Source organism: Trichoplax adhaerens, genomic scaffold (genome assembly GCF_000150275.1).
Source record: "Trichoplax adhaerens TRIADscaffold_2 genomic scaffold, whole genome shotgun sequence".
Classification (NCBI taxonomy): domain Eukaryota; kingdom Metazoa; phylum Placozoa; class Uniplacotomia; order Trichoplacea; family Trichoplacidae; genus Trichoplax; species Trichoplax adhaerens.
The window spans coordinates 8,975,978-8,991,422 of NW_002060944.1; the positions used below are offsets into that span (position 1 = coordinate 8,975,978).

The following is a 15,445-nucleotide window of genomic DNA, read 5'->3' on the forward strand; positions in this document are numbered from 1 at the left end:
TATTATAAAAATTCAAACACACAACCGAGACATTAGCAATAAGTTCTTAACCTTTCTTTTTGTATATATAGAATATCGAATAATCTGCACTTGCTATACGTTGCGATTAATGTATTTAGGTTTTAAATATCATTTTTATTTTAAGCTGTCAATAACTTGAAAGATATGGCTGCTATGAAGCTGTTCACTATCTCTTAATGTTCGAGTTGCAATGCTAATATAATTACGGGTGCATAGGTATCAACATAAAGTATCAAAATTTTCTTATCGGTGATAAATAATATCTAAAACATTTTAGGTCACTAATTTGATAAGGCTAGGAGTAGATGAAATCTAAACCGTCAATCACATAACAATTGAAGGTAACAGATAACATCGCCTACGGGCTACGGTACTGAGAGCTATTTTATATATAACAGTATTATGGAATATCACGGGACAAGATGGCATTTATAAACAGTTATTTAAACGATAGCACCGCTATATGATTTCGATATTAAATCTATACAAAATAAAATAGAATCATGTAAGAATATCAAATTTATAGTAAATTATAATGCCTAGCCATTAACTTCATTTTACGAGTATAGTATCAAGATTATTTAAGTAAAAGGAACGAAAATAACGAACGAAATCTCCTCTTCTGTCATTATTCAATAGCAAGACTGAGTTGTTTTTTTCTCCGATGATATTACTAAAGTCATTAGCGACCACTACGACTAAAGTGTTAGCACAGTACTTTCTATCTAACTAACTTTACTGCACACTTGAAAGATAAAGCGACGATCTTCTACGTAGACTAATAAAAATAATTATTTTTTATGAAGTACCGCTATTTAAGACCTTCTATAATAGCCATGGCCTGATGCAGGCTATCCGTACGGTGGCCTATCATAACCTTGTGTCTTAAATTCATTAACGATCCTAGCTAATTATAGCTATCTGAAAAATGATTTTAATATCGATGGCATTTATTACCGATGGGCAGATACACTATTTTTACCAAGCAGGAATGACTGTTTTCGTATACGACTTTATTACTAGTATATTTATAAACTCGATAATGCTTTTAAAAGTAGAATGACCTTTTTTTACAGTTGTATATTCAGTTAAGACAGTAATCCATAATGCTACCTTCGCCCGCTTTATCCTAAACGAACCTAATGCGGTAGAATACTATTTTTTTTCCAGTCTATCAATTTTCTCCAGAAAAGTTGAGTGAATAGCGCGTGCTTTAGGCTATTTATTTACCATTCATTCACCGTAAGTTTATTGTAATATTAAGATTACGACATTATCAATTAATTAATCAATGATCACATAAAACAATATCAAAGGTTTCTACCTATTAAGCCTGTTCTAAACAAAACCTGTTGAGTACCAGTGCTGTGCTTCTCAGCATATTGTTTATTCCTTGAGTATATCGCTTGGCGGATACAAAAACAGATAAAATGAAATCAATTTATAGTTACTTTCAAGCAATTGCAATAGCCAGTATATTCCATTATATTATGTATATATGAAAGGTGAATATCGTATACGTGTAAGGGTAAATGATTTAATCAGAATATTTAGTTTATTTACAGCAATTCTTGCTCGTAGTTGACTGTAAGCGAAATACGTATGATCCTTAACCTTGGCTAACGATATCAAAGATAATACATACGGTATATTAATAAGTAAGTTATACCTAATTCGCGTGTCATATCCTTACCCGACATGAGCAGTCAACTAAGATAATTATATACAAATCTCTTGTATATTACCTAGACTTGGATATGATGTAGAGGATAAATGAATAAAAAGTTTAATTGGCTACCAGGAAAAGATATGATACTTTCAATATTATTGTAATACTGTACGTCTATGTCTTCGTTTCTGTATATCTTTAACAAATAGATTTAGCTTGGACAATACTACTCACGCTGACAAATAGTGCAGCCAAAGCGGCTTGGGCAAACTCTTACGGATACCTCATGTGTGTTTACCCTGCCTGGCTACATTACTGACAGTCCATTACTGTAGATATACATTCAATACACAGCATTCAATTCTTATTTTCTCCTTCAACAAGATAATCAGTAGTAAATAGCTCAAAACAAGTATCTTGGTAACTGATGCTGTTTATTAAAATTGCACTACTACCGGGTCTATTTGGATTCTTATTATGATTCCTTTTCAACTGATGAGTGCTATATGGGGCATGTTGGATTGCTTTGCTATTTCATCACACATTTCAATTATCAATTAACCCTTTAGGCTTTCAATTCGCTTTCCTCGATTGGCTTTGACTATCTACAAGGCAAATTATTTCCTACACTATGGCAATAATGGGGTATACCTTTTGCCCTAGGGTTAATCTCCTGAATAGTTGACTGTATGATATTGTCATAGCGGTCCATAATAAAGTCAATCATCGTTGAAATACATCCTATACACGTGATATTAATCAGTATAGTTTAATGCTCATGATAGTCGACACTATCAGCCTAGTTTAATTCATAATTTGATATTGGTTGCTTTGGTCGACGCTGAGCTTGCCCACAATACAGTACGCAAACGCTCGCATTATTCTATAGTAGAGTATAAGAGCTTTTGCAAGACCTCAATCTTCATCAGATCTCGTCTTGTTGTTGCAAGAAAGCAGGAACATGGAGTCGAATATTTTCCAAGCAGCAGAAGAATTGATCCATTTCGTTAATCGTGGGCCTTCCCCATTTCACGGTAATTCTATCGACAGAAGATGACCAAAAATAGACGCTTAGCAAGAGGCAATTGAAACTCTTTTGACGCACTCACTATAACTTACGGAGTCTTTGTTCGGTCTAATTTTGTTGTTGTTGTGAATGTTGTCGTAAGTGAGAAAATGGCAATAGTTTTCTTGTTAGTTGATTCAAGACGTGAAAAAGTAATCTATGAAAAGTCCATTTCAATAGTGTGAGGTTAATATGATGTTATAGGCTCATGTATGCCTTCCATTTCTAATGAGAGACGACTATTACTCTTGTACAATCTTCGCTATGACGTTTCTGCAAACGAGTTTGCCTTCTTGTTTTCGTTACTATGGTACTCAATGTGAGCCAATCTGGCTTTCCTGAGATAAATAGGTGTTTCAATCCCTAAGCAAACTGTAGTCAGAGAATAATTCATGGATAGTCAATGAGATGTTAGTTAAAATGAAATACGAGCGATCACTGTTATACTTACTCGAACATGCTTAATCAATCAGCCCGAATTATTTTCTAATTATCTTGCAGTGGTTGAAGAAGTCAAGCGACGCCTTGGGCCTGCTGGCTTTCGACAACTGGATGAGCGACAACCATGGTCGATAGTGCCCAATGGACTGTACTTTACGCAGAAAAATCGATCGACCATTATTGCATTTGCTGTTGGTGGCAAATACAAGCCTGGTAATGGCTTTAGTATAGTTGGAGCGCATACCGATAGCCCATGCTTAAAGGTCTGTAAACTTAATCTCCTACTATATCAAGTCGATTAATATATCCAACACCTTCATCATATTGTCAATAACGGATACATTGTAACCGTCTAGTATTCAAGTCAACAACATTAAAGCAGAGGCATGGAAATGACAGTGGTGTAGCCATGTTATAATGACTAGCTGCTGCTACAAGTTATAAGCCACCTATTTTATTATTATAATAATAGTCCTTCATCGTAGTCATGATGACACAACTACTAACTCTTCATTTAGTAATCAGGAAGAATACCCATCATATGACGTAACACTGCTTAATATGTTTATAATGTTACCCCTAAGCCAAGGTTCCCCTTCGTTATTTATAATCCATTTCTGTTCCTTTCAGGTTAAGCCAATCTCCAAAAAAATTAAAAGGGATTACTTATGTGTCGGAGTTCAATGCTATGGCGGCGGTATTTGGAATACGTGGTTTGATCGTGATTTAACTGTCGCTGGCAGAGTTTTAACAAAGGTAAGTAAAATTCTCTGTTAATGTTCGTGTATGGTAGGCAATCATGGAATTGAGGTTAGGTTTCATGTTGGTCGTTTATCATGGTTAAAGTGGCTATGATAGTCACATTACCTTTTCATAGTATTAGCAAATGGTTTCCATTTCATGCACTTGTTCTTGGTAGTTGTGTATGACCACTGGTCATATCATGTTCAGGCTATAATGGCGTACTTACTGTTAAATATCCGACAGATTATCTCATCTACCACTTTTACAGTAATATCATCTTGAAGGTATCATAATTAGAATTATAAAGAAACACATGCGTTTGTAATGTTATCTCCACGAATGGGTTGCTGTACTTCCAATATTACTGTAAACTGTAGATGCTTAATTGCGATATCTTTTGCTATCTTTAATTGTGGTGCTATAACATTCTTATGACAGGATGAAAACGGTATTGGAGACCAGTTAATACATATCAAGCGTCCGATATTGCGAGTTCCGCATTTATGTATACATCTAGATCGTAGTAAAAATGATAATTTTGGAGCTAACAAAGAAACCGAGATGTAAGAATTATATCATGATGTGTTTCTGATAACAAATAATTTGTAACATTGTAAATGGAAAGTGATTTACGCTATCTGTTATGGGGTAAAATGAATTGAAAAATAATTACTATTGACTATACGAATCAAATACAACTGCAATCCATTAATCATTCATCAACAACTGATACTGTACAGTGTGCCTGTTCTTGCGACATGTATCCAGCAAGAATTACAAAAGTCTACTAATCATATTGGTCAGCAGGTACGTAAAAATTACGTTAGTTTGATATTGTTAATTGGTCCATGTGCAAGCCAACCGTTAATGGCCTGTATCAATAATTAATTTATTTCAGGCATCAAAGCATCATTCAGCTCTTATAAAATTGATTTGCGACGAGATTTCATGCAAGCCAGAACATATTTTAGATTTTGAATTATGCCTGGCTGATACGCAGCCTGCCGTAAGTCTTCTTCCTCCACTTGTAGTTTAAATGTGATTAACACGAAACAAACGCATTGTCGGCCCTCTGCACATCTAGTCATTTCAGAATATGTAAACGTTAAAATTTAACGCGCTACCTATCCCATATCGAATTCGCTATGTTATTACTTAATTTTGAGCCAGAAAATTCCATGTTAAAGCGAATGTACGATACTTGCTAATCATCTGATTTGTGTTTAACAACTATATATACTTTAGGCTATTGGTGGCGCTCTAAACGAATTCATTTTCTCACCTAGATTGGACAACTTGATGAATTGTTTCTGTGCTTTACAGGTTCGTCTTATGATAGCATAAATCAGTAGATTAAATATGCCTGTAACACTTATTATAAAATTTGTCTTAAATGTACTGCATATGATAGGGACTATTAGATTCACTTCAGAATGAGAACTCGCTGAAAGATGATCCAAATATTCGAATGATCTGCCTATATGATAACGAAGAGGTTAGCTATAGTTATTCTTAATGATATCAGACTTCGAGTGTAACGTAAGCGTACTTGCAAACATATATAGGTTGGATCGCAGAGTGCCCAAGGAGCCGGATCATCGGCTACAGAATATACTTTGCGAAGACTTTCTGCAGGTTATTTAACTATTAAAGGAAGCCAATTTAAAACCTTCATTTTGAAAAACTGCTTTCGCATTGCAATAATTTAGGTGGCTCTACAACCGCTTTTGAAGAAAGTATTGCAAAGTCCTTCCTTATAAGTGCTGATCAAGCCCATGCTGTGCATCCAAATTATGGGTATGGGCCACTTACAGTTTATGTATTTAGCGATGTACCCTTTTACTATGTTCGTAGTCTCTAGTGAATGAATAGCTGTTATTATTGCAGCCTGTGTAGAAAGTAATGAAATAATCTCATGTAGTTAAATCGGTTGTACATGTTATCTATGCAGACACAAGCACGAAGACGATCATCAGCCGGCATTACATAAGGTAAATTTCACACGTTATGGACTTATAACGTTGTATGTCTTGGATTTGATTACTATAACTATAGAATAATTTTTAGAAATCACTCCTTCTAAAAGTTCTAACCAATGACGAATAAATTCAGGGTCCTGTAATAAAGTTTAACGCAAACCAACGGTATGCGACTACGGCCGTCACCTCAGCAATATTAAGGGAAGTAGCGCATAAATGCAACGTACCTTTACAGGTGAATATGATCCTAATTTTTCTGACATTTAGTAAAAATTTTGCCTGCATTTTAATTCAAACGTCAGTATTTTGTTAACAAATAAAATATTTCAGATTTGTAGTATATTATAAAGGCAGTCAGTACAGTAGTACAGCCTCATTCTGGGATAATAAATTTTCAGTCTTGTATGAATTCATATATTTTTAGGACTTTGTAGTAAGAAATGACGTCGCTTGTGGTAGTACCATTGGACCTATCCTGTCTGCCAAACTGGGTTTGCGTACTATTGGTATGCGGCTTACTCTATGACAGCACTCTACTGATACAATCTTAGTGTAAATTCTGAATTTTTATGGTTATCCTACCATAGATTGCATTAAGTTTTATTTTGGGTTTGACACCTTAGATATTGGAAATCCTCAACTGGCAATGCATTCAATTCGAGAGATGTGTTGCACTACTGGTGTCTATCAGGCGACCGAGTTATATAAGGTAATAATAGTTTGTAGTGGAATAAATTCGGTCAGTCTGCGGTTAATTTCATAACGTATGTTAGAATCATAGAGCTTTTCATGGTTAGAATAGCACTCATATCATAAGAGCAGTTGCTTGCAAATTTATTTCTTTATAGTACTGATAATACGGTTTACATATCCTATTACGCAATAGACCTTTTTTGAAGAGTATCCGGGAATCAACGAAAACTTTCACGAAAATTAAAATTCTGTATTTGTGATATTTCTCAATCTTGCAGATAATCAAGTCCATTTTGTAATTTTAAAAATTTGCTGCTCAAGGCCTTATGAATTTAGTTTGAAAAATATTGCGTTACTTTGTTTAGTTATAGTATAGAACTGTACTTTACAGTCATTGTAATAAGCTCGTCAATTATTTTGATTTTGCTGATCTTTAGTTCTCTGTAATTAATATGTAACCTTATCCTGACGAGTCATTTAATGTTACATTGGTAATAAATTGTTGTAAGAAAAATGTTAACATTGAAAATATATCATCTAACAGTAAAATAAATTCAAATTTTATCTTGATATGCGATGTAATGGTATAGACCGTAGATTAGGCTTGAAAGGGTGGTGTAGTTTTAAAATATGCAGCTAACGTCAGTAATTCAGAACCAATTAGTTGTTAATATCTTTACCGTATGTTACATACGGCCTAGAAAAGTAAGAGTGGGTAATAGTCTGTACACCAAGCTGGTGCGATCTTGATTGCGTCATGGCGCGTAAATAGATAATTAGCGAAACAATGGACAGGCTCACTAAAGATACTCAAGGTGTATGTGGCTAAACTGAGTATTTACAAATTTCAGATGAACTAGAGATATAGCTGATAAGTTTGGTACACACAAGTGATACTCTCGATATAAGCACAATCTTATTCTATAGTTAATTGTAATGGTTATTAATTGATAGATCAAACATTAGCTGCAATGGCTCTGCTTCTTTGCATTAAAATAATGTGGTTTAGGTACACGACAGCACACTGCATTACTTTTCAGTAAATCAAATGGACTTCTGTAATAAGTCAAATTCCGTGATTTTATTGTAATGGTTACATTTGATTGATTATTTACGGCACATTGAAAAAAATTTTTAAAATTGATCAATTCGCTTAATTCGGACCATACTCGTATTGCATTCGAAGAATCCGTTAGCGTATTGCAGAAGTAAATCATGGATGCACTCGTATGAGAATAGACAGAAGCATACATTATGCCAAAAATATCATTTCACTTCTGCTATAATACATTAATTTTGTCTACGTTGATTACGTTTCCAACATTTACCATTTTACGGCGATTAAACTTTGAAGATTTAAAACAAGGGCCACTTCTAATCCAAAATATATTTAAGATACGAATGTACACGTTTACGAAATTATACTATTATTTTAAACCTAGTGAAAACTATTATTTTAATTATTTAGTATATTCGTAAACTAAAGCTAAAAGTATTTTCAAAATTTCGATATCTGCAAGTTTAGGATTTTAACTTAAATTTCAAAGAGATAGATAGCCTAACAAATGTATGAAATCTATACATTTTATATACTCGCATTATCGTGCTCTTTTTGTTTGACTCTAATTCTGCCACTTTGCATAGTTACTTCAAGTCCTAGCTCATTTAATGCAGTACTGTTAACTACACCCTTAATATTCAACTCAGCAATAACATTTTGATTTTCTATGTTTTCATCACAAAGATTCCTAATTGCTAATATGCACCATTGTGTGACAAATGGGTTGCAAACGTCAAACCTGCATTGATTTAGCAGCAACGGTATGCCACCTAAAATACGAATCTAGAAAATATCGTACAAACATCAGTATGACAAAGGCATACCGAAGGAGAAACGTTTAATATTTTTCCAACTATCAGTATGCATATACCTCATCTTGAATGATGCGATTTCGGTATGACATATTGCCTATCAACCGTATCAAATTCTTTTTTAAATTGTCAGTATGACTACCCGGATTGTTTAATTCGGTTGGAGTGTCTTGGATTTTGCTAAAAATACCACCATCCGATTGTTGATCAACTTCGTAAATAGACCTGAGTAATTCCAAAGCAGCTCTAACTAAAAGCAGCTGATTATGAAGATTCGGATACAGAGTATTGAGGCTCGTTGCATAGCCTAAAATATCCAATAATTTCATTGCAAGTTGCATCTAATCAAAATAAATGCAATTGAATTGTAAGAATAGATCCAAGGATAACAAAAGTATATGAAATAAGCTATCACTACCACGGCTGGTAGTAAGATATAAGTGTACTATTCGGTAAAAGGTAATATTTACAACCTCTTCGGTAAATTGGCGAGTATTTGCGTATTGTGCAATTACACCACAAATGGACAGAAATTTATCTGATATATAGAGACAGGTATTTTCCGGTATAATTGGTTGACGGAGATAAATACTTCCATTTACATATGGATTACTGATATCGCCTGTGATTTAGTTTAAGGGAAATTTAAATTTGTAAATAAGCAAATACTTTCAATATCATTTCCTTTTTCAATATGAAGCACAGTGGGTAAGGCGATTCTTACGTTTAAGTAAGACTTCTACGTGTTTAAGTAACGTCAAATGGCATTGATTTTCTAAACAGTCAAATAAATCAGGTAAAAAGTTTTCCTGTAAAAGCCTCTCAATTACAAATTCCCTAGAATGTAGTCAACAAGATCCTGGTTATTTCCAGACGAATTTGATACCTCGATAGTTGAATAAATGCCAAAAGATTACTATTCGTTAAATATAATAAAGTATGGAATGAGCTCTAAGATGATATAATGTGATTAAATCAGTTACATTGTAGTTACCTCCATTCACATGTTTGCAATTCTAAAACTGCCATCACTATAGGTCGGCCACGAAGCGGATCGCAGAGAGATCTGCAAAGGATAAATATTTATCATTAAACTTTGTAAATTAGAAAATAGAACACAGTTTATTTCAATAGCTGGATATATAGCATTTAAGCTAACACATCCAAGTTTATGAATCTTTATCCTACCTTTCCTGCCCTGAAAGCGTATTATACAGTGTAGCGCAAGTATAGGCTCTGACAACTTCATCACTACAGTTTAATCCAACACTACCCGTACAAATAAATTAGTGTCAATTTACATATAGCAACCTTATTTTTATGCTCAATTTTTTTTACCAAGTTTTTGTTGTATATTATTCAAAGGTAAAACAATTATAATGATAGCAACAACTAAATAATTTATTGATACTTACTAGAATATTCTATCATAGCACATAGACCAAATTTCATTTTGAATAAAGGTTTGTTGAACTGACATATTGCATAGAATTTGCATGCATATTCGTGGTATAGAAATTACTGCAAGATCGCAAAGAGATTACAAAAATCAGTTTAAAATATTAGATAACTAACAAATCGCAATTTAAATATCTACTTTATCCAGTTTAACTTTGAAAAGGTGGCTTAATTAGGAGTAATGAAATTATACTGAGTATACAATAATGCAGTAGGTAGCATGAGAATTGTGTATATGTTATCGTATCGATTATAGATTATAGAGAAGAGTAGACGTCTAGGCGCTCCGCTAATCCGATCAATTAAAAATTACAGCAGCAGAAACAGCAAAAATCATTACTCTTTTAAATCGAATTTTATAAAGATGCTTAGCATTGGCACCTACCCGATTTATTCTGTAAAGTTATACGGCTTTGAAGGGTTTGTAAGATCAATTCGCCAGTGAGAAGGTGAACTTGCACATGGCTAGAATGAATGAAAGTTATACAAGGTGTATCTATTCAGATAAGATGTACGAATACACGATAATTTAAACTTTAATCTATAGACTGGCAATTATCGCTTAGCTATTCTCTAAACAGTTCATATTTCCAGTAAAACACCAATCTATTAGTAATCAAGCTAGATAAGCTACCATCTATTTAAATCGTATCAATCGGATATACTAAAAATCACATAAATGGAGTAGACTCTAGTGTAGCCGGTAAAAAATTTTCCAGTGTTGATCATAATACCCTAAGATTAGGATTCATTTGGGGGATTTTATTTGGTTACTTACAATAAATATTCCTGACCATGCGGAGCTTCGACACAAACATTACGTAAATATCTTAGTCCATATAATATTGCCGATTCTAAATCATCATTCACACTGTCTTGACGTATCAGTTGCGCAAAATATGTCACGATTAGGTCTTTCGCAAAATTGATATCTCGTTGATGTGATTCAGCTCTGCAATTAGTGCAGTATATTGCATACATATCAGTTTGGTTCAATGGCATACAGTTAAAAAATCAAAGCCTATTCCATTATTAAAGTGAAGATAATATTGGCCATTACTGATTCCAATCAATGTAAACAACTGATTGCTTACTAAACGGTAGAAAGTTTGGAGGCATTTATCATCGCTATGTCTACAATAGCCATGCAGTAATCAATATCTTCTATTCCAAGTATTGGGCATATTGTTCTGCATATTTAACTACAGCTGCAGGTTGTAAGAACATGATATAAAGCTCACATGCAAAATGTTAGACTCAAATGTTATCTCTTTCAATCAGAGTAGATCTATATTAGGTGTACAGTAGATGACCAGGTTATTTTAGAAAAAGTGAAATCTAACATCCTACAGTTTACAATACTGAACTGGCAACAAAGCAACACTGCATGAGCGTCGATCTCTGCTAAGTCATGGTTCGGTATACTACCGTATAAAAACTGAATTACTGTACGCTATACTATTGTATTTCAAAGTGCCTAACCATCATCAAGTCTACTTTAATCAATTAAGCTCATCTCCACTGCTACATCAAACAATATTGCTTACACGTAAAGAGTAAACTACTTTAATCCATTGAGGTGATTTCCTATTGCTGCACAAAACAACATTGCATTCATGTACACAGTATCGATGATACAGTATACTCTTTGGTCTATCTATACAGTCTATCTTACCTATAGGTAGGAGATTTACTTAATTGAACTAATGTTTCCAATTCATGAACGTGGCGTTGAATATTTGCAATAGAAGCATCTGGATTTGGAGATATCATGCAATCGGAGAAGACATCGCATAGCTCTTCCTCCATACTTTGGCTTGCAACGCCTCCTACGAGAACTACGATGACTGTTTGGTTATCGGCGTAGGTCTAGGTTACCATACACTAGTATGCTAAACTACAGTACACTAGAGATCGAGAAATTCGTAATCTCTCTTATACCATTATACCAGTATGGCGTAAGAGACAATCTTCAGCCATACTAGTACGGACGGAAGCGAAGACGAAATGATGGATAAGTACGGACGGAAGCAAAGACGAAATGATGGATAAGTACGGACGGAAGCAAAGACGAATTGATGGATAAGTACGGACGGAAGCGAAGACGAAATGATGGATAAGTACGGACGGAAGCGAAGACGAAGTGATGGATAAGTACGGACGGAAGCGAAGACGAAATGATGGATAAGTACGGACGGAAGCGAAGACGAAATGATGGATAAGTACAAACGGACGTAAAGACGAAATGATGGATAAGTACGGACGGATGCAAAGACGAAATGATGGATAAGTACGGACGGAAGCGAAGACGAAATGATGGATAAGTACGGACGGAAGTGAAGACGAAATGATGGATAAGTACGGACGGATAAGTACAGACGGAAGCGAAGACGAAATGATGGATAAGTACGGACGGAAGCGAAGACGAAATGACGGATAAGTACGGACGGATGCAAAGACGAAATGATGGATAAGTACGGACGGAGGCGAAGACGAAATGATGGATAAGTACGGACGGAAGCGAAGACGAAATGACGGATAAGTACGGACGGATGCAAAGACGAAATGATGGATTAGTACGGACGGAGGCGAAGACGAAATGACGGATAAGTACGGACGGAAGCGAAGACGAAATGATGAATATAGTAAGTAGGGCAGACTCTAGTCTACACCATGACGGAACTCAAGATTACCTTTCAACTGCAAATTTTGACTTATCAACTCAGCAGATTACACTGATCATTGGCAATTTGGAGTCTTTACTTACCTATGCCATGCCAATGCTCATTTTTGATTCTATCGATTGATATCGAAAATGTATCCTAAATTAAAACGCTCGCAATCAAACCTCTGTAGTGAATGGAATAACAATCAGGGCCGTAAACTCTTAGTAAGCATTCCAACTTGCAAAAAAACCTACTACTCCAGATCGTTGCAACAGCTTTATCGATTCTCTTGTCTCTACTCTACCTAATATCAAAGTTTGATACAATTTTATTAAGATTAGACATAGCTGGTATTAGGTTTAGTTGGGACAAGAGAACGGATCGAGCTGTTTTAGCGATGTGTAGTACTCGGTTTTTGCAAGCTGAGGTGACGTAATGGTCAGAGTTTACTAGGCCTTAATACCGCTCTTGAACTGGAAAGCATCGATGTCTACCGGTACTAACAGTCTAGCAGAGACTGCTAAAAATGCAGAAATATCCTGCCGGAGTATATTTCTAGAAGTCTAGCAGTAGTTGATGGCTGCAGTTAACTTAAAGTTACAGTAATCGACGACTAGACTACTTGTAGAGTACAGTAGGCATGGTGATACTGTATGTGTCGTATTTATTTCCCTAACAAACCCTTACGAATGACAGTCGTCCAGTATGGGTAATTCAGTATGTGTTGGTGTAGTATCTTAAATAGTCATTACTGGGGAAATCAGTTTGCACAGAGTTGCTAGGGCTTAACAGAGACCAGATACTGCTGGAGAGACGAATCGCCATTGGAAGATTAACAATTTCGATTTCAGTTATTATTAAGGGTGATGATGGAACTATCTGATTTCGATGTTTTAACTTTTGATTGCTACGGCACCTTAATCGATTGGGAGAGTGGTATTCTTCAAGCGCTCAAGCCTTGGTTAAACCAGCACAAGATTGAGCTGACGGATGCCACCATCTTGGAAATGTATGCACGCCATGAATCGAAGATTGAGCACGATTTTCCTGGTATAGTCTATACGGATATCTTATATCGTGTTCATAAAGCTTTAGCAAAAGAGTGGAATATCATCCATTCGACGGATGATGAAGCAACCCGCTTTAGCTTGTCGGTTAAAGATTGGCCAACTTTTTCCGACTCTCATGATGCTTTAAAAACACTAAAGCGTTACTATAAATTAGCCATACTTTCCAATATAGACAACCAATCCATACAACATAGCATTAACAAATTAGGCGTTGAATTTGATTACGTCTTTTCGGCTCAGGACATTGGATCGTATAAACCCAATCAGCGAAATTTTCAGTATTTACTGGATAACTTGGCAACTTGTGATATACAAGCCAGTAAAGTCTTACATACAGCCCAGAGTTTATTTCATGATCATGTACCGGCTAAAGCGATAGGAATGGCAACATGTTGGATTAATCGACGCTATAATAAGTCAGGTTGGGGAGCGACGCCGGAACCTTCCCATCCAGTCAAACCTGACTTCCAGTTTAATAGTCTGGCAGACATGGCAGCTGCCAGACAACAACTAAATTAACGAGTACAGATCCAAACAATCAATTACTGTGGAGAATACAACTTACAATCAATACCTGGCAATCAAGTTATTGCCGGAAATAACTACTGAAAATTACATGTTAATTGACAGCTAATATCATATAGTACTATGTCGAGTATACTGTACTAGAGTTACCGGAAATTGACGTAATCAGGCATTTTGTGAAATGGCTATGCCTAGTAATGATATCCCTCTGTACAATGTATGGTCTAAAATGAAATAACTACTATTTTATCTTTACTATAAGTGGTTTTAAGTTATTATGTTGTAGTACATGCGTCGCCTTGATTTAGCCTATTACAGACTGGGACACGATCTGTATGATAAAATTATTTGAATGAGAGGCATCGATTGTGTTGCAATGAGAAGGTTAGAACCTACCCTGTATTTACCTATATAATAATTTTATCGCTGATGTCTTATTGATTGCTAATTTTTATCTATGACGAATAAAGCCCATGTGGACATTGCACCATCGGCTTTAAAGTAGATTGATCATTCACTATTAGAAAAAGTTTTACTTCTAGTCGACTGCCCTTATAATTATTGTAGTTCTTTACTAAAATAATACCTGACATCCAATATCGAACCTATCTCAAGAAATAGTTGATAAAGCAAGAAAGCAACCGATCTATCAAAGCTGCTTCGTTTTAATGATGCTCTACAAGCTAATAAACTTCATTCCATTTACAAACTGAAATAGGTTACTAAAAATGGGATATCGTTCTTCATCATTAGTAGAGACTATATTTTGTCTTTAACAATACAGATATCTTCATTCAAAAAGTATGCGTGCAATTACTTATTGCCTTATTTAGTTATTTACATGTAGAAATTAATTTTGCGATTCTTTGATTATCTCTTTTTCACATCGCATTGATACTATAGTAAATATGATAGCTTGGTAACTTAGCGATACTATCAATTTTGTTAGAATATTTGCTTGAGCTTTACTTTTAACAATTAGGTATGCTACATTTTAGTATCTGAAATAGCTACAGATGACTGTGTGGCATACTTATTCCTTATGCATGTTAATCAAGCTGTAAAGTGTACATTAGCTCTCGGTATTAAGAAGCCTATTGCCAGTGTATACCGCTGAAATGTAAAGCAGTTTCTACGGTATTACGTGCATCCCTACACTGACTGGATATAAACATGCACTGTGCCCACATTCACTTGAGTTCTAAACAACCTGATACTCAGCATATTTAATAAACCATGCA

General features: G+C 35.0%; 3 protein-coding genes across 3 annotated transcripts; 2 read left to right on the plus strand and 1 right to left on the minus strand.

The window, feature by feature from the left end:
* Nucleotides 1–2,651: 2,651 nt before the first annotated feature.
* TRIADDRAFT_37272 (uncharacterized protein) lies at nt 2,652–6,683 on the plus strand (the record flags this gene model as incomplete). Its single annotated transcript, XM_002109630.1, has 14 exons — nt 2,652–2,724; nt 3,258–3,460; nt 3,828–3,953; nt 4,380–4,504; nt 4,682–4,763; nt 4,840–4,947; nt 5,187–5,264; nt 5,353–5,436; nt 5,507–5,576; nt 5,651–5,738; nt 5,893–5,932; nt 6,054–6,155; nt 6,345–6,426; nt 6,544–6,683. The coding sequence occupies 14 exons, from the start codon at nt 2,652–2,654 to the stop codon at nt 6,681–6,683; spliced, it is 1,401 nt and encodes a 466-aa protein (XP_002109666.1).
* A 1,515-nt stretch (nt 6,684–8,198) lies between these two features.
* Nucleotides 8,199–11,752, minus strand: TRIADDRAFT_53916 (uncharacterized protein; the record flags this gene model as incomplete). The annotated part of the gene is made up of 10 exons (XM_002110149.1): nt 8,199–8,456; nt 8,545–8,826; nt 8,959–9,107; nt 9,210–9,322; nt 9,480–9,551; nt 9,674–9,754; nt 9,901–10,006; nt 10,329–10,408; nt 10,722–10,895; nt 11,619–11,752. 10 exons carry the CDS (start codon nt 11,750–11,752, stop codon nt 8,199–8,201), a joined length of 1,449 nt encoding a protein of 482 aa, XP_002110185.1.
* Nucleotides 11,753–13,478: 1,726 nt separating this feature from the next.
* Nucleotides 13,479–14,198, plus strand: TRIADDRAFT_21266 (uncharacterized protein; the record flags this gene model as incomplete). The annotated part of the gene is made up of 1 exon (XM_002109631.1): nt 13,479–14,198. The coding sequence occupies one exon, from the start codon at nt 13,479–13,481 to the stop codon at nt 14,196–14,198; it is 720 nt and encodes a 239-aa protein (XP_002109667.1).
* Between the last annotated feature and the right edge of the window lie 1,247 nt (nt 14,199–15,445).